Source organism: Kryptolebias marmoratus, linkage group LG16, assembly GCF_001649575.2.
Source record: "Kryptolebias marmoratus isolate JLee-2015 linkage group LG16, ASM164957v2, whole genome shotgun sequence".
Classification (NCBI taxonomy): domain Eukaryota; kingdom Metazoa; phylum Chordata; class Actinopteri; order Cyprinodontiformes; family Rivulidae; genus Kryptolebias; species Kryptolebias marmoratus.
Genome location: NC_051445.1, coordinates 10,229,937 through 10,249,993, shown reverse-complemented (window position 1 = coordinate 10,249,993; position 20,057 = coordinate 10,229,937). Strand labels below are relative to the sequence as shown.

Here is a 20,057-nt window from a genome sequence, read left to right as displayed (position 1 = left end):
TGCCAGAGTTTTAAACTAAGATCGTCTGTCAATGAGAAGGGACAGATGTCCTGTCACGCTCAGACAAGATGGCTGCCACAGACAACTGAGTGAGTTTCCCAGATTTTACCTCAATATCTGTAAAACTGACTGAGTTGTCTGTGGCAGCCATTTTGAATGAGGCTGGCTCCAAAAGGTAATCAGTTTTAGATCTTCATTCAGTGATTACTTTCTGCAAAATTTCTTTCAAATTTGTCCAGTGTTTCGTGAATTATTTTGGTAAGAATCAAAAGGCAAAAACACAATTATTCTGCATTGTTTTCATGCATGTGAATTATGCATGCAAGCTGCAAATAATGCCCTAAAAGAAGCTTTAAAAGAAGTACAAAAATTCTCACATTTATGAGGTTGCAGTGACAATTTAAAACTCTAAAATTCTGGTAAAATTTTCAGCACTCGTCAGATTTTAGTGAGGAACAAACGCTACAGTATTCAGCTTTGAATGAACGTCTCATTTTTTCTTTTTTTTGTGTGTGTGTGTGTGTCTCAGTTGTCTGTGAAATTTGAAAGCAAAAGGATGCACACGCCGTTTCTGCAAACTCACGGAGCCACAGACTGTATAGGTGAGGCTGAGCCGCGGCAGACGAGGAGCGCCAAGATCAATTCTGCACACTCACACAAACCACACACACTTCCTATACAGTAACTGTACAAACACCTACACATCGTTACGGTTACAGGCACAAGCGTTCCATCACACACACACACACAGACACACACACGGGCGTGCATTTCTGTGTTTGAGAAAAGAGCTGCAAAGAGTTTAAAAAACATACTTTACAGAAATATTTTATTTTATCACACAGAGTTAAATTACAGCATGCCCGAGGCATCATAATGTCATTTTTGCATCAATAAATAAAGAGAAAACACTTGTTTTATCAAAACAGAGAGATGTGCTTTGAAATGAAAGACAGCTTCATGGAAATAAATATTCAAATAACACAAAGCTTAATAAATAATAACCTTTAACAAATAACCAAACATGCAACATTATAACGCTCAAAATTGATCTAATATTTGCACTTACTGAGTGTCACTTCCTGTTTTCACTGCACGAGTCCATCACTTACAAATCTTTGTAAAAAACCTTCGTGAGGGGGTAGCCCATGAATCCTCTCTCTGGAGTCTCCTTCCTCAGCTCACCTTCATCTTCTTCCTCTTCTTCAGTGGCCTCCCCCAGCTTCCGATAGCCCACTTTCCTGAAGAAGGCTTCCCCCACTTTGGACGGGTAGGGGACGTGCGCGTACACCCTGTGCGCGCCCATCTCCCTCTCTCTCTGTTCCAAACTCTGGACCAGCAGCCGGCCCAGGCCCTCCCTGCGGTACCAGCAGCCCGTCACCAGCCGGCAGATCCTCCTCACGTCCGGCCGCGTCTCGCTCTCCCGGAAGACGCAGCCCACGATCTCCCCCTCGCAGTCCGCCACCCACACCTGACCTGCCGCCTGCTCCCTCTCCGGGGTGATCTTCTCTGATGACGCCTCCTTCTCTTTGGATCCGATTCTCCGTCTTTGCTAAACGAAAACGAATCGGCATTAAACGTCTGCAGTGTTTCCAAAACAAAAGCTGAGTAAAATCTGCTTATTTTCCAACCTTTTTAGTCCCTGGTGCTCGTCCACTGATCCGGCAGTAGGGATTCTGCAGCGTCTCGTCCTGCAGCCCCCTGTAGCTGCTGCCCACGTAGTCCCAGGAGGGGCGGCTGCTGCCCAGAACCCCCGTTGACCGCGGCATGGTGATCTTGAGAAACACGATCAGCAGGAAGACGGGAATGGCGAGGGCCAGGATGAAAGAGTGGACGAGGCAGCGCAGCACCGAGGAGAACACGGCCAGGATGAAGAGGCAGAGTGGGCGAGTGAGGATGTGGAGGATGAGGCGGTTCTCCGTGCCCTCGCAGCCTTCCTGGAAAGAAACCGACGCGAGTTCAAAAAGCTTCACGTGGATTCGACCAGCAGCAAAACAGGCGCTGCTTGACAAACCTTGACAAGGCTTTTGACTGCTTCGATATCGTCCTCCTTCATCCTCCTCATCAGCACCTGGTCGAGCTCCAGCCTCACCATGTTTGGGCTCCAGCAGCAGACCCGCCGTTTCTACTCACTGCGTGGGGTGAACATCCACACCCTGTAGAGTCTGAAACACATGCACATAACAAATGTGTTTTTCTATCTATAAATCATTGCTCCTCACTGACAGACTGGTAACGGCCAAACAGTATGCAGACACGTGCTATAGCTTAAATAAATTCATGCAACTGCAGTTTGAATGCACAAAATGCTCTACATTTTGTCTGCAGTGAGCCAGATTGCTCTGTAAATTCACAAACTGGCCTCAAACAACAAAAACACAAGAGGATTAGATGGGATTAGCTGAATGCACCATTTGTTACAAATAACCACGGGTTTAGTTTTCACAGCTTCCTTTAAAAGGTGCAGCTGAAAGCTAAATGACCTGGTTCCAAACCATATAAGGTTACTGTTTAGTGCTGCGGGCTCCTGACACCATAAGTACCCCTTGATTTCTACCTCTGAACCCCAGCTCTGCTTACCTTCTGCACAGAGAAGCTCAAATAAAACTCAAACGCGACGTAAAAAAAACAAACAAAAAATAATCCCACGATGAACGTGTTTCTGTTTGTCCACAAACGGTCCGTGTGGGTTTCATTCAATGACCAAAATGTGTGGCTGCTTGCGAAAACTGCGTAACTCCGCATAGCTGGTTCGCTCCGCGTTACGATCCGTTTCGCGGTATGCCTGCGTCCGCTTACGCCATTTGCGTACGCACGATTCGCTCTGCTCAACAGTTACGAGACCGTACCAAGCAGGACATGCGACATGGCCATGAATATGATTCAGATTTCCCAGTGACATATCAAGATGTGTTATTTCAAGTTTTACCTGCGCATTAATACTCATTTGCCATAGTTTCCGCTTTGATAAGCTATTACGAAATGGCAATAAAAGGGAACTTACTTTCTACTTTCTGCTCCTAAATAGTGAGATCGCTAAGAGTTTCATTTAATTCTGTTTGATTCATTGCCATAAAGAGAATCACCAATTAAAAAACAAAGAAAACCCCTTTCCTTTGTGTCATTTTACAGCTAAATGTCGTCGGACTAGCTAGCGGATACCTGTGTGCTAGCAGAGTTGGACTGAACCAACTCAAAGGAAAGGGGGGGAGGCCAATAGTTTAGCGAATATTTTACCAACAAAGTTTTAATTTGTTACTAATAATGTAAAATTATAAATGATTAGGCATGTAAGCGCTTGTCGTATTTCTATGAGTAGTAACATTTTGTTTCGTAAGTCCAAAAATGGGGGAGCAAAACAATAAAATTGCACCCCCGATTTAAAAATGGGGCTAGTTGCTTCACTGATCAACAAGTATCTACATATGAACTGAAAGTGGTTAGCAGGTTTAATATGTTAGAAATGTTTTGATTTAGTTCAAGTTTATTTTGATGCTAACATTTATTCACTTGCATACATTTTAAAAAGTGACTGTTTTTATTTTGTGGTACTGAACATTTATATCAGTTTGTGTGTTGTACAAATGCTGTTATAAGTACATTATTAAGGGTTTTACTCAAGTAAAATGGTATCGATATTTATTTTAAAAAGCAAAATAAAAGCAGTCATTATGCAGATTTTCATGTATTATATGTTTGTCACAATTTATGCTCATAAAGGGGATTTAACTTCTTAATATTGTGTCTACTTGATTAGCTTCTACATTTCTTCGAAATCAGTTGTTTTATCTGTAATTTTACAGAGTATTAAACAGATCCTGCAAAGTAAAGTTCTAACCAAGTCATAGTGGAGAATACTGAGTTGAGAAAAGATATATCCTCGTCAGCAACTCAGATAAGATTTTTGATTTATTGCCTCTTCATTTTGTCATTTACCTAAAAATGTAGCGTTCACAGTAAAAGTCAAAGAATCAGATCTTTTAACCGATTTATTAATAAGTCGTTACTATTTGCTATTAATACTGTGAGAAAAGTGGGGCATGTACAACATTTATTCACAATCATATTTACTAAAACAAACTGCCAATGACAGTATAAATTAACTAATAGGAATATTCTGAGGTCCATGTTCAGCCTATTTGAATGTATAACATTTCTAGTTGTGGCACCGTTGCATTACAACACAATGCTCATCTAACTGCATGATTGTTCTCAGGTCCTGGAGAATTCAACTGAGTAAAGTGCTACCAAACAGCCCACGGAGTGAGGCGTTCACTTCCACGCTAACAGTTCTCACTGAGAGAACCTCACCTCTTCAGAGTCACACGTAGTCATTTTTTCGAGTGGCTTCAGCTGCTAATTGCACCTCGGTGCCGGTGTGTTCTTTTGGGTCTGCTGCTGCGGTTTCATATTTCTCATCACTTCCTGGAGACATCTCCCCCTCCGCTCCCCTGTCCGTTCTTCCTTCCCGTAGCCCGCTGGTGCTCACCTCAATTATCACAATTTCATCTCCGTTTTGCAGCTGAAATATGCTGTCCATGTCCTCCTCGTCCCCAGAAACGGCGTCGCCTGCAGCATTGCACCTCGTCCCGTCTTCTCCGATCATTTCCCCCTCGCCTTCGATCAGAGCTATCATCTGCATGCCCCCCTCGGCCTCCTGCTCCATCTTGGCTCCCCCACCGAGATCAAACACCACCTCCTGCCCGTCAAGGGGTACAAAAGCTTGGGTGGGTGTGCAGGAAAGCTCCACGCTGTTCTCCTGCACTTGGTTGAAGGAAGCCGTGGACGGAGCACCGTCCTGTGCCTCAGCACCGTCCTGTGCCTCAGCGTGGAAATGAAAGACGTATGACTTGCCCTGGTTGGCCTCCCCTCCTGCCTGTCTCCCCCCCTGCTTCCTTCCATCCCACTCGTGCAGAAGTGACACCATCCTTCTCAAATCTTCCTCCTTCTCTTCTTTGTCTTGACCACCTTTGTTAATCTGCAACATGAGGGATTGTCTCTCTCCGGCCTCCGGCGTCGACACGTCGGGATGTTGGGAATCAGTGGACGGAGAACCCAGTGACGATGTGTCAGCACCATTACCGTTTGTTACTGGAGCGGCTCCACCCCCTGCAGCCTGACCGACGGCAGCCAGTGCAGATTTCTGGAGAGCAGCTTTCGGTTTGCGCCCCCGTCTCCCCCGTGCCGTCCGTGTGCTTCTCCCCAATATGGGTCTGGTCAGCAGGGAGTTTGTTGGGATGCTGGGTGTCGGTTTGGCGGGCGGGGTGTGTGCGGCGTTGGTGATGATGATCTTGGTGTGCTGTTGTTGCTGGGAAACAGCTGGAAATGGGGCTATCTGAGTCTGTGTTTGGTTGAGGACGGGCTGGAATGCCTGAATAGTCTGAAGTACAGGAAGAGGCTGAGAATCTGGAGCTGCCGGAGGATTATTCGTGGTGGGGAGGAGAATTAATTTGGATTGACCGCCATTATTGGAGGGACACTGAAGGAGGAGAAAGTTTTGTGACTGGGATGGAGGTGGTGGAGGAGGAGGAGGAGGTGGTGGTGGAGGAGCTGGCGCAGGGGATGACAGAGGAATAAGCTGCAGGCCGTTGGCTGTCTGAATCATGAAGTAGTTCTGGGAGGTGTTGGGGGGAATATTAAGAGCCGGCTGGGACACAATCAGACTGCCGTTGCTTCCTGAGGTTTCCAGGGTGATGGGATTGAACAGGGTGGTGGTGGTAGTTACTCCTCCCACACTGGCTTTCACAGCTACACCGTCTTTGCTTCCACCGCCAGGGCTGGGAAGGGAAATGCTGCTGCCGTGGGTACGGATGTGCCTCTGCAAGTACGAGTGTATGACGAACTCCTTCGTGCAGTACGGGCATTTGAAGTCCTTGCGCGACGAGTGTGTGCGAAGGTGGAGCTGAAGGTTGGAGGAGTGTGTGAAACTTTTACTGCAGTGTGTGCACTGGAAAGGTCTCTCGCCAGAATGGGTACGCTCATGCTGCAGAATAACAGGACAAAAATAGGAGAGGAAGCATTAAGGAAACAAAAATTAGGATCAGACAGATGCATTCAGTTTGAATGACTTAATATTTCCATGAGTGTGTACTGACCTGCTTCAGGTTTGATGTCTGGGAGAAAGACTTGGAGCAGATGGAGCAGGTGTGAGGCCGCAGTCCTGAATGCATCTGGCTGTGCCTCCGCAGGCAGCTGGTGTTCTTGAAGGACTTGCCGCACTCTTTGCACACATAGGGCCTCTCACCTGTGTGCTGCCGCAGGTGGTACTGGTAGTGAGAGCTCCACTTGAAAGTCAGAGGGCAGTGAGGACACTGGAACGCTCGTACTCCCGTATGCACCTGAGAAACGGTGAAAAACAGAAAAAATGCAAAATTGTATTTAATAAATGAAGTTTCAAATTTAGAAGCAAAGCCACCACCCATCCCATATTGCACCCGACCCCTTTTGGCCCCTCCCAGAGGTGGTGAGCCCATGGGAAGGGGGACCCACGTCTCCTCATCGGGCTGTGCCCGGCCGGGCTCCATGGGTGAAAGCCCGGCCACCAGGCGCTCGCCAACATACCACACCTTCAGGCCTGGCTCCAGAGTGGGGCCCCGGTGACCCGTGTCCGGGCGAGGGAACACTGCATCCAAAACTGTTATTCTTTATAACAGTAATAATAGCATGTAATAACCCAATAGGTTTTGTTTATTATACATTTTTTCCCTCCATTATCAACTAAATGCAACAGGAGTGGCAGCCAGCACTGAAATAATTAACATAAATCAATAAATCTTATAGAAGGATCGTTCCAGCTGAAGGATTGTGTAAGATCTTTATTACCTCACTGCACAGTGAGCTGCTGCATTTGCATTTTTACATCCACTGTGATTCACTTGGGTGTAACTAGAAGCAGAGAATCTCACCCGCTGATGAATGGAGAGCAGCGACGACCTCTTGAAGCTCTTTCCACACTCAGTGCAGCGGTACGGTCTTTCTCCGGTGTGATCCCTCATGTGGTACTTCAGCCCAGAGGAGCCTTTGAAGGCTTTGCCACACTCCGAACAACGATACGGCCTCTCTGCAGACAATTATAAAGCGTGACGTGTTAAAAATAAGAGAAGGAAAAGGAAGGAAATCACTTTAACAGCATAAAGATTTGGATTTCGAAAGATCAAGATCTCCGATTACAAAAAAGATGTATTGTGAGAAACTACTCTGACGCTGCATACAAGAAGCCTCCCTCTGAAGGGCTAATGGTTGTTACTGCAGGTGTAGTTATTGTTGCACATTAGTTCAGGTCAACAGGTGTGTTTTTTTGGAGCACAAGAACCCGATCCTCTGGATCTGGACACTAACTGGAAAAAGGAAACATGTCCTTTTTCCAGTCCGAATCAATTAAACACAACCAGATTGTCAACTTGCAAATGTTTGTCAAATGAAACCAAGATTTTTTTTTAACTTCGATTCAATTCCCTACAGAATTTCCAAATTACTGTAATCATCAGAGGCAGTTCCCTTTCTTTTTTCTATAAGCACAGCAGAAACTGTGAACAGTTGCGGTTAATAGAGATGCTTTTAGGCAGCACATCCTACACCCTACTTCAGCGTTGGAGCGGCGAGCTGGGTTCAGACTGCTGTGAGACAGGTTAGTTTTACCCTACAGATGATGTGTTTGATGCATTATTAACAGTGGTTGAAATAACTGGTAGGATGTATGAGCACAACTCTGGTTGGTATATCAACTTAATGTTCTGTCTGCAGAGCAAACACAAACAGAGTCAACGCTCGGGTTGTTTCAGGGAGCTCAGAGAGCCCTTAGACCCGTATGGTCTGAATCCACTTATTGTTAAATTGTGCCTGATTTCCATTTTCAGAAAGCCTATATATTGTTTTTTACCTCCAGCGGGAGATATCTTGCCGGTTCCTGCCTTTTTCTGAGCTTTGGTCGGTTTGGGCGGGTGCTCCTCCTGCTCCTCGCCGACGGCGATGATGTCGACGTGGATCTCCCTCTGGCCCTCCTGCTGCTTGTCGGCCTGGCCGGGAGAGGAGGGCAGGGGGAGGGACAGCGACAGGGACGGAGGGCACACTATCTCGGCCTCCGCCTCGGCCAGGAGGCGCTGCTCCGGGGTGTGGGAGTGCTGGTGGGTGAGGAGCGACGAGAGAAGAGGGAAAGAGCGGTCGCAGGCAGAGCAGCTGAACTGGGAGCGCGACTGCGACGAAAGAGAGTGCATCTGGGGAAACAAAAGAAAAAAAAAAAAACATGAGATAAAAGTTTATACATAAACGTTGGTCCTGGTTTTTGATTTCTCATACAAAGTGCAGTAATTCTCACCAGTGACACGTGTCTATTGAGGCCTCCGCTGGTCTTGAAGGTCTTACTGCAGTAGCCACATGACAGCCCAGCCCATGTGGTTCTGGCCTCAGGCTGGACAGGCTCAGCGCTCTGAGTCACCTCTGTGAAGCTCTGAAGCAGGTCAAACTGGGCCTGGGTGGTGCCCACATTCTGAGGACAAACCAAAGGAAATTATAGAAAGTGATATATTTCAAAAACATACACATCTTCAGCTTGAACCCATGACTGCGCCGTCTTAGATTTGTGTCGACCCGTTGAGATTATTCCCCGTGAAGGCCTTTTCTTTGCATTTTGCTTCTAAAGAGCCTGACTTTTCTTGAACTGGTCTTGATCAAAAGTACTTCAGGTTTTCTGAAAGACACTTTTGTCCTGCACTTGTCTGCAGTCTTTATATTTTAAACACACACCGCACAAGTCAGGTTTAAAGACTGGACAGAAAAAAAAAACAAAAAAGCTGCCAAAATCCAAAGAAAAACTTTGAAAAATCTTCAGAAAACCTGAAGAACCTTTTGACTAAGACCATTAGGGGTGACTACACCATGTCTTAATTTGAAAAAGTGATTTATTTTTTTGTTTCTCAGTGCTGTCACACTGTTCATGAAAGTGAGTATAGTAGTTTAAAAGCCATGATTGAAGATGAATCCCATTTCCTGATTGGTTTTCTACCTCAGGTAAAAAGCTCTGACGCATTTATGCTGAGCTGAATTTATAATTTAAGGTGTTTTTTTTTTTATTTAGGTATATGATGTCGGTAATAATCATTTCCCACTTACAGTGTTGCTGCCATCTGCTCCTTCTGTCAAACCGAGGAGCACTTCGGCTGTGTGTCCGCTGTCAGCCACAGTGGTAGTCTCCACCACCTCCTCAAAGTCAGCCAGCAGGTGTCCGGCTCCCACAAGCCCATCCCCGACCTCCATCTCCGGCCCCTGCGCCGCCTCTCCACCGGCCCCGTGTTCCTCTGGGGCCATGTGGATGGCCTGGTGCTCCTCCAGCTCTGTCCGGGTGCCGAAGGTGTGGCTGCAGCTGCCACAGCTGTACAGCAGCACGCTGGCCCCGGTGTCAGTGCTCAGGTGAACCTCTGTCCCGATGGCCCGAGATGTGCACATGTCCCCCCCAGAGGGAGTGAGGGTGAGCTGGGGGAGAAGGCCTGGATTCTGAGCCGAGGAAGTGGTCGACAGGAACACTTCTTCCATCCCCACGCCAACTCCATCAGTTCCATCCTGGCTCACAAACCCCACCATGTCCGTCAACATCGACGATGTCATTTCCTCTGTCTCAACCACCACCTCCACTACCTCATTTCTCTTCCGTCCGTCCTCTCCCCTCTTGCCCTCTTTGGCTCCCGCGTTGAGGTTGGCGTGCGAGTTCTTGTGCAGCGCCAGGTTCGACGAATGCGTGAAGCTGCGTCCACACTCGCCGCAGACGTACGGCCTCTCGCCCGTGTGGATCCTCATGTGCTGCCTCAGGTTTGTCGACTGCGTGAACGACTTGTTGCACACCGAGCACGTGTAAGGCTTGAGGCCAAGATGGACGTTCTTGTGTCTTCTCAGACTGCTGGAGTTCTTGAAAGCCTTTGGACAAGTGTCACAGGGGTACGGGCACTCTCCGGTGTGCTGACGCAGGTGATACTGGTAGTGGGAACTCCATTTGAATGTCAGGGGGCAATAGGGGCACAAGAAAGTACGGACTCCAGTGTGAACACTCTGATGGACCTGAGGACACACAGAAATTGTTAAACCTCGCCCTCATTTTTTTTCCCTCCCCGCTTTCAAAATGCCTTGGTTTGGTTTTCTCACCTGGAGGAGAGATGAGCGTTTGAAGGCTTTGCCGCAGTCCTGACATTCATACGGCTTTTCTCCTGAGTGTGACCTGCAAAACAAAAATCACCATTTAGGAATAAAATAAATAAATACACTTTTACAGACTTACTTTAAACATAGAATAATACTAACATTAATACTAACTTTTGCAGCCGTTTCAAATTTCATATTGTTTTCCTGGAGTTTAGCAAAACATTCAATTAAAAAAAATGTTTAATGGATTATCACCCGCCGCTGAAAGCAGAAGGACCATAATAAAAAAATGCTTGTGTCTTTGTGCCTGTTTGTTTATCTGTAGTGTTAGCAAAATATCTCTTGAACCAGTGGACGGATTTGAATGAAACTCAGAAAGTAATTAGCTGCACATCTACAACTACCGTAACCAACTTCTGGAGTCAACCCGATTCAAGATGGACGCCACAGCCAACTGACCTTAGGAAACAGCTATAACTCAGTCAGTTTTACAGATATTAAGCTAAGCTGTGTGGCAGCTTAGCTTAATGAACGAAACGAAATCAACGAAAGGTGGCGAGCGATATGCATACCTGCAAGGAACGCTTATACGCCAGTGGTCGGTGAGGATTTGAAGGTTTTTACTTTCTTTACTTTTTTTTACTTTCTGTAGAGGCAGGAGGCAGGTAAATGGCTTGCACTTCTATAGTGCTTTATCTAGTCCAAGGACTCCAAAGCTTACACTACAGTCAGTCATTCACTCATCTACACATTCACACACTGATGGTGGTGAGCTACTTTATAGCTACTCTATAGTCACAGCTGTCCTGAGGCTATAAAGTAAGCTGACAGAGGTGAGGCTGCCATCACACTGGCACCACCGAGCCCTCTGACCACCACCAGTAGGCAAGGCAGGTAACCGACAACCTTCCGGTTACAGGATGAACCTTCTGAGCCACTGCCGTCCCGAATAAAACCAAAGGGATGAGGGAGTAAATACATCTGTTTAAACAGAGGGGTAATGCAACCACATTTTGACATGTTCACCCTGTTTCGGAGATGATTCGAGTTTAGAATCTGACTTTGTTTTTGCACAGGTGATGCTTACAGTATAAACTAGTTTTAAAGAGCAGGTTTTCACAGCCGTACCGTTGGTGGTAGAGCAGCGCGGAGGAGCCTTTGAAGGCCTTGGGGCAGAGGTTGCAGCGGTACGGCCTCTCGTTGTTGTGGCTCCTCTGGTGGTGGGTCAGCCTGGACGACCACCTGAAGCTCTTCCCACAGTCCAGACACTGGAAGGGATGTTCTGACTGCTCGGTCTGCTGAGCCGACCCCGACCCAGACGCAGTCGTCACCATGTCCAGAACCACCTCCTCTCCGCCTTCCACTACCCCCTTGTCTCCCTCCACCAGCTCTCCTCTCTCCCCGTCCTCCTCGCCATCCTCTCCTGACCCGAGGAGGGACGGGAAAGAGGAGAGGGAGGGAGTGGACTGGGGAGGCAGGAGCTCTGCTTGGACCACCAGGGCCACGGAGTTAGCCATCACCAGATCGGTGTGGTGGCAGATGATGGCGGTGGGGGCGTGGGGTTCCTTGGAAGCAGGCGGGGATCAGTTTTGGTGCAGTCTCATATTTTGTATTTCACTCTTCCTTCCTTCATGTTTTCTTCTGTGGCTGATGAGCTTCACTCTTGGAGGCTGCAGCTGTCATCCCACAGCAGTGAGGCTCTGGGACAGGTCTGTCATGGAGTAAAATGGGAAATAAAACACGGTGTGGTGAGTGCTGGTGAGAACGCCCCCTTTAAATCCTTCGCCCTCCCTCCTCCTGTGCCTGACCTGGAGCTGGTCCTCCCTCCTGCCGTCAGCTCCCTGTCCGTCCCCGCAGTGCGGGGCCTGAGAAATCCTCCTCACACACAGGAAACAGCTAAAACACACATTACGGCACGGTTAGGTCATAAACCGGGTCTTAGCCGGACAGTGTCGCGAGTCAGCAGAAAACACGAGCAGATATGATTTTCACAGTGTCAACAGAAAGCAGCCCGGCCTGCTTTTAAAGCTAATAGGAGCACTTCTTGGAGCCACAAGAACTTTGTCGAACCGCTCGCCGGCCCAAAAACAAATGCGAGCCAAACCGGTACTCACCGCGCACTTTTTCAGCTCATCTTCAAGCTGGCCAAGCAATTGTTGCAGCGAGAAACCGGACACTGCAGTGCCAATCCACACAACCTTAACAATAAACACAGCGGCGCAAACTAACAGCGAGTCCTCCACCCTTCCAACAACGGCGACGGTGATTGGCTCCTCGGTCGGAAGGAAGCGCGACTGCGATTGGCCAGGAGGTTTAACGGACAGCTAAACGAGCTTAAACCTAAAAAATAAAAATAATAATGTCTCACTAATTTAACCGAAATACGTTTTACGCACGTATACCAAGTAATAGCAACCTTACTTTAAAGTTGATTCACGTAGCTTTACTTACAAAAATGTAGCCGCCATGCCGCTGAGACTTCTGGGTAATGTAGTACCTGCATGGTTCTGCAGTAACTTTGTTTCGGTTTGTTTAGTATGTTTGCTAGGCTTATAACACAACATAATTATGGAAATTAATATAATTAAAAAGCACAACTAACATATTACTGTTCATGCTTAATGAATCATCAGTACAAAAGCATTTAAGTAAAAATAAATAAATAAATACAAGTATTATTATTACTGAAGTTATTGTTTTCTGTTTGGATGTTGTCCTCCAAAGGCAAAAGGCAGCAATGTTTTCGCCATGTCTCATGATTCAAATGAAACTACTGGAGTCAACTCCATTCAAGATGGCCGACCAGCTAATCAACATTATCAAGCACAAAAATGATAATTCAGCCAGTTTTACATGTATTGAGGTTTGGTGTGGTAGCAGCTGAGAGTCATCCCCAACACATAAACTGAGCAGAAACACACGAGATGTCACAATAAGATGCAGCATTGTGTTTTAAAAAATTCATTTTTTGGATCAATTTTCTGTTGTTTTCTCTCTAACAACTCCCCAACCTTTATTTGTGGGCAAGTCATCTTAAATGTTTTGTTGTCTTGCACCGTCTCGTTGTTGTGTCGAGTTCTGGTGACCTAAAGCTTAAAAACAACAACAAAAAAAATCAATCCCACTGTGCACATTCTTTAGCATTTATTTCACCAAGGCACATATTTCACATTGAGGCCAATCAGCGTGTGGAGGAGGCATTTTGATGTTACAGATACAATAATATCGAATAAGAATAAAAACTGTATAAAAGTACAAAAGGAAAGGAGTCTTGCTCCACTGCAGCACAAAATAAATAGTTCCACCAAGTTACTTAAATAAATAGTCAATACTGTAACAAATACTAGAATAGGAATGAATAAAAATTAAAGTGATAAAACCAGTAATCTACATTATATTGTAGAAAACAACATAATACACAAAAACAATGTATACAACAATTTACATTCTTGTACATTTAAGTACATCTGTACAGAACATAGCATCACAATACATAGTATTTTAAGGCTTTGGGTGTTTAACCAAAAATAAGAAACTTTTCTAGACCAAAGCTCAAGTTCAAAATCAGCCGTCTTACTTTTCCAAGAGGCTAATCCTAATAAGTTTGTGCAAAGAATCGAATCAGGACCATCAGTGCTCAGCAGGAGGGTGCATTCATACAAGTTTACCACAATGTTAAATATGCCTCCTCATGCAGGACACAAGGAATCAGCATTGAAAAAAGAAACTCTGTCGGTGGTACAATAATTGCCTCTTACAGGTTACCATCCAAACATTTGAAAATAAATGCAAATAATTTGATAAGGCGTTGGTTGATAAATTCTTACATCGTATATTTAACTGTTATTTGAAGTAACTTTACCATCTGAAATGTTTAAGGACACTCTGAGGGAAACGGAGGGTTAACCTCCCCTGTCCCACATGCTACATCTACTGAAAACAAAACTATTGGCTGAAGAATTACAAAAATTAAGATGTAAATTAAATCAGTTTATAGAATAATAATTACTAGAGCTAAGGGTCGAAGAAGTGCTACAGTTTTGATTTTGTTTTTGGTTTTGTTACGTTTTCTTCTTGAAGATCAGTGAGACACAAGAGGAAATGGGAAAAAAAAAACATTGGCATATGAATTCACGTTAGTATGGAAATAAAGGTAAGAGCCACACATTACAACTTGAAATAAATAAAATAAATAAATTACTAACTGTCAATAAATAAATAAATACATAAATAACATAGTATTGAACAAAGCCATTAAGGGGGGGAAATTGGAGAATTGAGAAATGATCGGACAGTTTGTTTTAACGGGATTCTTGATGGTCAAAACTTGCTGCAGTGTGCCGCGTCCTCACGGGCTCTCACGGAAAGACACCTTTCTTCAACACGCATGCCACTGACGGTAACATTTGGGCCTCTTAAGCGACTACAGTGCACATTGACATGGTCCCGTTTCCCCCTTCGACGACGGCAGAAGAACTCCGCGGACTCCCGGTCGGCCCTGCACCGCGTGGATCATCATTGCACCGCAGACGCTTTGGGCTTGAGGCTGAGGAACGCTCTGTAAGCCCAGTCGCAGAAGAGCTTGAAGTGTTGGAGAAGCTCGTGGCTGGACTGCAGGACGTCAAAGTGAAAGGGGAGGTGAGGGGGGAGGGAGGGGGTGGCAGAAGGCAGCTTCGGCGCTTCGATTCTCTGCATCTGTGGAGAGGAAGGCCAACTAAATTAGAAAAAAAAGAAGCATCCAATACGAAAATAAGCGAGATTAAGGCTCAGAGCTGTAGTTTAGAGTTTTTCGAAGTGAGGTTCTGTGGAAAAGTTATGAACAATTCATATCTTACAGTTGTACATAGTAAGATATGTCTTTAATTTACCTCAGAGATGAGTATTTATTGGATTTTTGAGCTGAGGGCTAGCCTGAGCAAGCACTTTAATCCTGGCTGCTTTGGTTAGCCATTAGATTGTAAATTAGGTCAGGATTAAACTTTATTTCTCCAAACTGAAGTCCCCTGAAGAGCTATCTACAACAGGTAGGATATTAACTAATCATACCCTTTCCACAGTGCCTCACTTCAAAATGTCTGCCTTATCGTTTCACCACGACAGAGAAGCGTGTCAGCCCGTGTTTTTACCTGACGATTCAGCAGACTGATGAGGGATTTCATCTCTCTGATCATCTCCATCAGTTTGGGCACTGCAGGGTGGTGGTGCTTCTTTGAAACCCGGTTCAGCCACTCAAAGTGATGCTCGTACAGCTTCAGGTCAGCATGGAGCTGAGAGAGTGTGGGCTTCAGCTGGAAACGAAACACAGGGATTCTTTAGGAACTTGGCACGCGAACGCACCTACGGACAACGCTGACACGTTCTCGGAGCGTTACCTCCAGATTGGTGAGGTCATTGGCCGATCTGTTGCTCATTTCTGGCAGGGATCTGAACCTGTGGGACTCCACGTCTGAGTCAAACGCATGCTCCTTCTGAAAGAGAAAAGCAGCTCGTTAAGTCATTCACATCAGAGCAATTTAACTCATACCAGGGAAAAGTCACGACATGAGGAAAGTATTAGTCTGGCACCTCCGCCGGGTCGGTGTTTTCTAGAAACAGTAGCTTTCACTGAAGGGAGTCGGGCCGATCGGGTCAGTGTGAGTTCACACACTTTCAGCCTCCACAAATGTCAACAATAAGAGCAGATGACCTGAACCCACAGGATGTTTTCTGCTGGGAGTTGGGACAACAACATGTGCGGTGACTAAGAAAGCTCCAAGTGGGACAGACAACACAAGGCTGCAGGGAAACTCCAGGGTCACGGCTATAAAAAGATAGGATGACGCAACGCTGCTGTCCAGTTAGAGTTGTGTTGTAAACTATGTTCCGACGGCAGCAGCTGTGCCCATTACGTCCAGCAGAGGGAGATAAACCACCTGGCTGCAGGTGTTTGGCTTTCTGAAAGGGCGAGCTGTGCTCATCAGTAGTATAATTCAGCATTAAAGATGTGGCCCTGATTCAGGGGAACAAATGGAAATGACTGATGTAGCATGAGTCATTTCCAATCAGCACAGGAACACAACAGCATTAGGTTGATGAGTGCTGAGAAATGTTTTGTATAAACAGGTTGAGTGCCTAATGCTTCCTTAACTTGCTATGATGTGTTTTCCTTTGCTCCAGTTGTTTGTGTTGATGTTTGTGGCCATGAATGTGCCGCATTGTCTCCCATGTCTCTCCATCAGCCTTTTCGTAGGAGCTTCATATTTTATCGGCTGTTGTTTTGTCTCTGCTGCCTTTTGTCCCCTCCGTCCTTTGCTTCCCTCCTGTCTCTCTCGCTGTGTCAAACTAGGTGTACAGAGCGGCGTTGTGCATTCGCTCGGCCCTCTGATCTCTTCATCTGTTGTGGTTTTCGCACCAGCTTTCTCAGCCTTCAATTCTCCCTCTTGTCCTCCTTTTTTAAATTTTTTTTATATTTTCTTGCTCTCCCCCATCTCAGACCATGACCTCACCCGACACAACTAAGCATCCAGCTCTGTCTTTTTTTTTTTTTTTTTTTTTTCCTGAATGCAAATACTTGAATGTGATAAATCTGCTAGATTTTTTATCCATCCCCTTTGCTGTGTGGAGACCAAAAGCACTAAACACCAAACACGGCACCTTATACAACGATTATTTACAGAAACCTCAGCGCACACGCAAAGCCACAAAAGTGCACCGATTAAGTGTGTTTGCACCCATGCTATATGCATGCAAACACACACACACACACACACACACACACACACTTATATACACAGATATTCCAACTGAAACTCAGACACACTTCTGTCTCCTTAAAGCTTTAGTTTCATTGCTTATTTGCAGGGACTTTCCATGGATTCCCATTCTATTTATCTTTCCTAACTTTGTCCTCACTTTGGTGGAATTCCACACTAAAAAGTGGAAAAAAGAAACTTTAAAAATACATCTTCTACGTCTCTGAATGTCATGTATTACCGTCCTGAATACTCTTTGATGACGCTGACTTTTTCACATCTTATTTCTGCACTGTATTGTAATCACACAGTGGCAAAAAAAACCCTTGTTTAAAATAACAAAGCGACATATCCACACACAGAAACACGCACTCACTATCTGACCACTATCTAATGGCCAAGACTAGAGAGAGTACAGTGCTATTTTTGATTTTATCCTCTAAACAAAAGAGTTTTATCATTTGCATAACGCAAAAATAGCAGCAAGATCAGTGGCGTGTAACCAGAGATCCAGAGATATGATCCCACTTTTCTTTTCACCTGTTAAAACACGGCGTTGATACACGATCGCCGGCTTGGCAAGGCTCTCAAATCTGATTTCCCTATTCACTTGACTGTCAACAAATAGGATTTAAGCCAGACTCGTAGATTAAAACAACGTGATATATACATTTCATTGAGGAAAAACGCCTGAAACAGTCAGGAGCATGGACACGTTTCTGTGAAGACGTTCTGTCTTTTCACAGGTGCAACACGTCTTCGTTTGCTCCTCATTGCAGGTTTGCTAATTCTCCTTTAATGGCCCTAAAGTGGGGTGATCAGCCAACAACTGCCGCCGAGTCACACCTCCCCTCACTTGTAGATTTCGGCGTGGATTAAAAGTGAGATCACCCAGTCAAATGATCCACAGCCAGTCTGTGATTAACGAAAGCAGCTTAAGGTTCACCGAAGCTCCCGGCAAACCCGAGAAACAGCGTTTCAGCAGCTCGGCCCGATGATGTAAAGGATACCTAACATTAACCTCAAAATCCATTTAGAGGCCGATCGACCTGTGGCTGCAGCGAACCGCCTTCCCCTATTTCTCACAGTTCAGTTAGGTTAAATGGAGCTCATTATGGCTCTGGTTGTGTGTGTGGGTTTGTTTGTTTGCCTGTCGCTTTAGCAGACTTTATTTATTTATTAACCTTTATTTAACCGGGCAAGGCTGTTTAAATATCTCTTGTACCAATGGTTCAAGAAAGTAATCAGCGGATGTGCGGCCACAACTCATTAGCTTTCAGAGTCAAGATGGCCGCCACACCTCATCAAACCCAAAAATGACTAACTGAGCTGAGAGTCATTCCCAACTCCAAGTGGATCTGTAACACATTAGCCTAAATGTTTTTGCCAACAACTGGTTTTCAGCCATGTTTGTCTGTTAGCAAAATATCTCACAAACCACTGGATGGCTTTATATTGGACTAGTGAAGACAACCCAATTCAAGATGGCCTTCAAAGCTAAATGACTTTTTATGAAAAGTAAAAAAAAGGGCTTTATTTTGATAAATTTTGGAGGTCGAATTTGATGCTGCAGCAGCTGAGAGTCATCCACAACACATCCTTTGAGCGCTGCCAACTGGAGTGAGATCTCGCGAGTTTTGCGCGTTTTTTAAAATTTATTTGCATGTAAGTTGAAGTGGCGCATGTAAGTTGATGGTCTCTTACCAGCAGCTCCTGGGTGAGCTTCATGAGGTTCTTGGTCTGATTGGACAGCTTGTCCAGGTCGCTGGAGCGCCGCACGGGAGAGGCCGACGTGAAGACGGGCAGCTGGGCCAATAGAAGCGAGAAGAGGAGCGACGAGGAGGAGTCGAGAAGCACTGAGGTGGGGTGGAGAAAGAAAAAAAAACAAACAAAACGGAAGCAATTAGAGGAGCTGCGCTGTCATCCCACCATCAGGATGATGACCCGAGGCCATGGCTGTCAGATAATCCACCCTAACATAAACAGCGGCTCCAGACTTGGCGCAGGAATCCCCGTGGAAGAGGCTTGTTGTCACAGGCTGATCATTAAACCGTTAAGAAAAAAACAACAACAATCTAATAAAACATCTGAACATCTCCACTCCATCACTAATTCGCCATAAGCGAGGCGATGAATGAATGAATTGATTGTCACACCTGCAACTCGATCTGTCTGTGAAGCCTGGTGGTATACAGAAATTAGAAAGAGCAAGCCAAGCCGAACAGTAAGCTCATTCATTCTTTTTCCTTTTTTTTCTTTTTTTTGCCTTTCAAGTTCAAATACAAGGCAGGTTAAACAGGAGGGAACCAAATGCTGATAATTACAGGTGAGCCGCAGGAGCATCTGAGCTGCGCGTCCTGGGCTAACTTCTACACACACACACACACCACACACAGACACACACACACACCTCCTGAGAGTCAGGCAATAAAACTTCTTCTTTGCTTTTTTTTTCATCTAATAACAACAACTCCTTCAATTTGTCCCGTAAACTTCAAGAAACAGGCATGACTTTACCCGAACATAAAAGAGTCACTTACATTTCATATTGGTCCGCGAGAGAGGAGGAGGAGGTGGAGGTGAAGGTGGATGCAGGAGGAGGAGGAGGAGGAGGAGGCGAGCAAATAAATAAATAAATAAACAGACGAGGTAATAAATAAGTTTGGAGTCCGGCAGGTGTCACGTGCTCCGGTGTCTTCACTCTTCAGTCAGAGCAGAGGAGGACAGCTGTCAGGATGGATGGATGGATGGATGGATGGATGGATGCGCACAGTGATGAGCGGCGCGCAAATACACACACACACGCACAGAGACGGGTCAATAAGTAAATAAATGAAGTCAAAGTTTGAGTCTTTAAGGAAAGTTTCAGAGCAGCAGCCCTGTGGGTTTTTCTCGTCTGCTTTAGAGGACAGAGGCAGAGAGGCAGAGACGCAGAGAGGGGTGCGAGGGTTGTAAGTCCAATTTTTGCGCGCAGCGAAGTGTTTAGGCTTGTTTTAAAACTTCCTTTATAAAGACATCTAGGCCTATGACACATCGGCGTGACTCACTTCATTCATAAAAACAAATCCCTCCTCTCTCTCTCTCTCTCTCTCTCTCTCTCTGGCTCTCTTTTTTCCTCCCCTCCTTGCTGCCTGCACACTTTAAAAAAATGTTCCGTTGTTTTTTTTTTGTTATTTCTCTCTCTATATATATATCACT

General features: G+C 45.5%; 3 protein-coding genes across 4 annotated transcripts; all 3 read right to left on the bottom strand.

Annotated features, from left to right (window-relative positions):
* Positions 1-812: 812 nt before the first annotated feature.
* Positions 813-3,198, bottom strand: nat14 (N-acetyltransferase 14 (GCN5-related, putative)). 2 transcript variants are annotated; one of them, XM_017415307.3, is made up of 4 exons: positions 3,005-3,198; positions 2,015-2,165; positions 1,632-1,937; positions 813-1,552 (listed from the first exon to the last, which is right to left on the bottom strand). In XM_017415307.3, exons 2-4 carry the CDS (start codon positions 2,093-2,095, stop codon positions 1,109-1,111), a joined length of 831 nt encoding a protein of 276 aa, XP_017270796.1. In that variant the 5' UTR covers positions 2,096-2,165; positions 3,005-3,198; the 3' UTR covers positions 813-1,108. The 2 variants fall into 2 exon arrangements, with proteins under 2 accessions (XP_017270796.1, XP_017270795.1); XM_017415306.3 differs by lacking the exon at positions 3,005-3,198 and adding an exon at positions 2,581-2,995.
* Positions 3,199-3,970: 772 nt separating this feature from the next.
* znf628 (zinc finger protein 628) lies at positions 3,971-12,396 on the bottom strand. The gene is made up of 10 exons (XM_017415341.3): positions 12,243-12,396; positions 11,937-12,024; positions 11,257-11,839; positions 10,132-10,204; positions 9,109-10,047; positions 8,315-8,485; positions 7,880-8,213; positions 6,906-7,060; positions 6,096-6,338; positions 3,971-5,983 (listed from the first exon to the last, which is right to left on the bottom strand). The coding sequence occupies exons 3-10, from the start codon at positions 11,643-11,645 to the stop codon at positions 4,322-4,324; spliced, it is 3,966 nt and encodes a 1,321-aa protein (XP_017270830.1). The 5' UTR covers positions 11,646-11,839; positions 11,937-12,024; positions 12,243-12,396; the 3' UTR covers positions 3,971-4,321.
* Positions 12,397-13,257: 861 nt separating this feature from the next.
* il11a (interleukin 11a) lies at positions 13,258-19,820 on the bottom strand. The gene is made up of 5 exons (XM_037980539.1): positions 19,400-19,820; positions 18,564-18,715; positions 15,501-15,596; positions 15,255-15,416; positions 13,258-14,823 (listed from the first exon to the last, which is right to left on the bottom strand). Exons 1-5 carry the CDS (start codon positions 19,404-19,406, stop codon positions 14,644-14,646), a joined length of 597 nt encoding a protein of 198 aa, XP_037836467.1. The 5' UTR covers positions 19,407-19,820; the 3' UTR covers positions 13,258-14,643.
* Between the last annotated feature and the right edge of the window lie 237 nt (positions 19,821-20,057).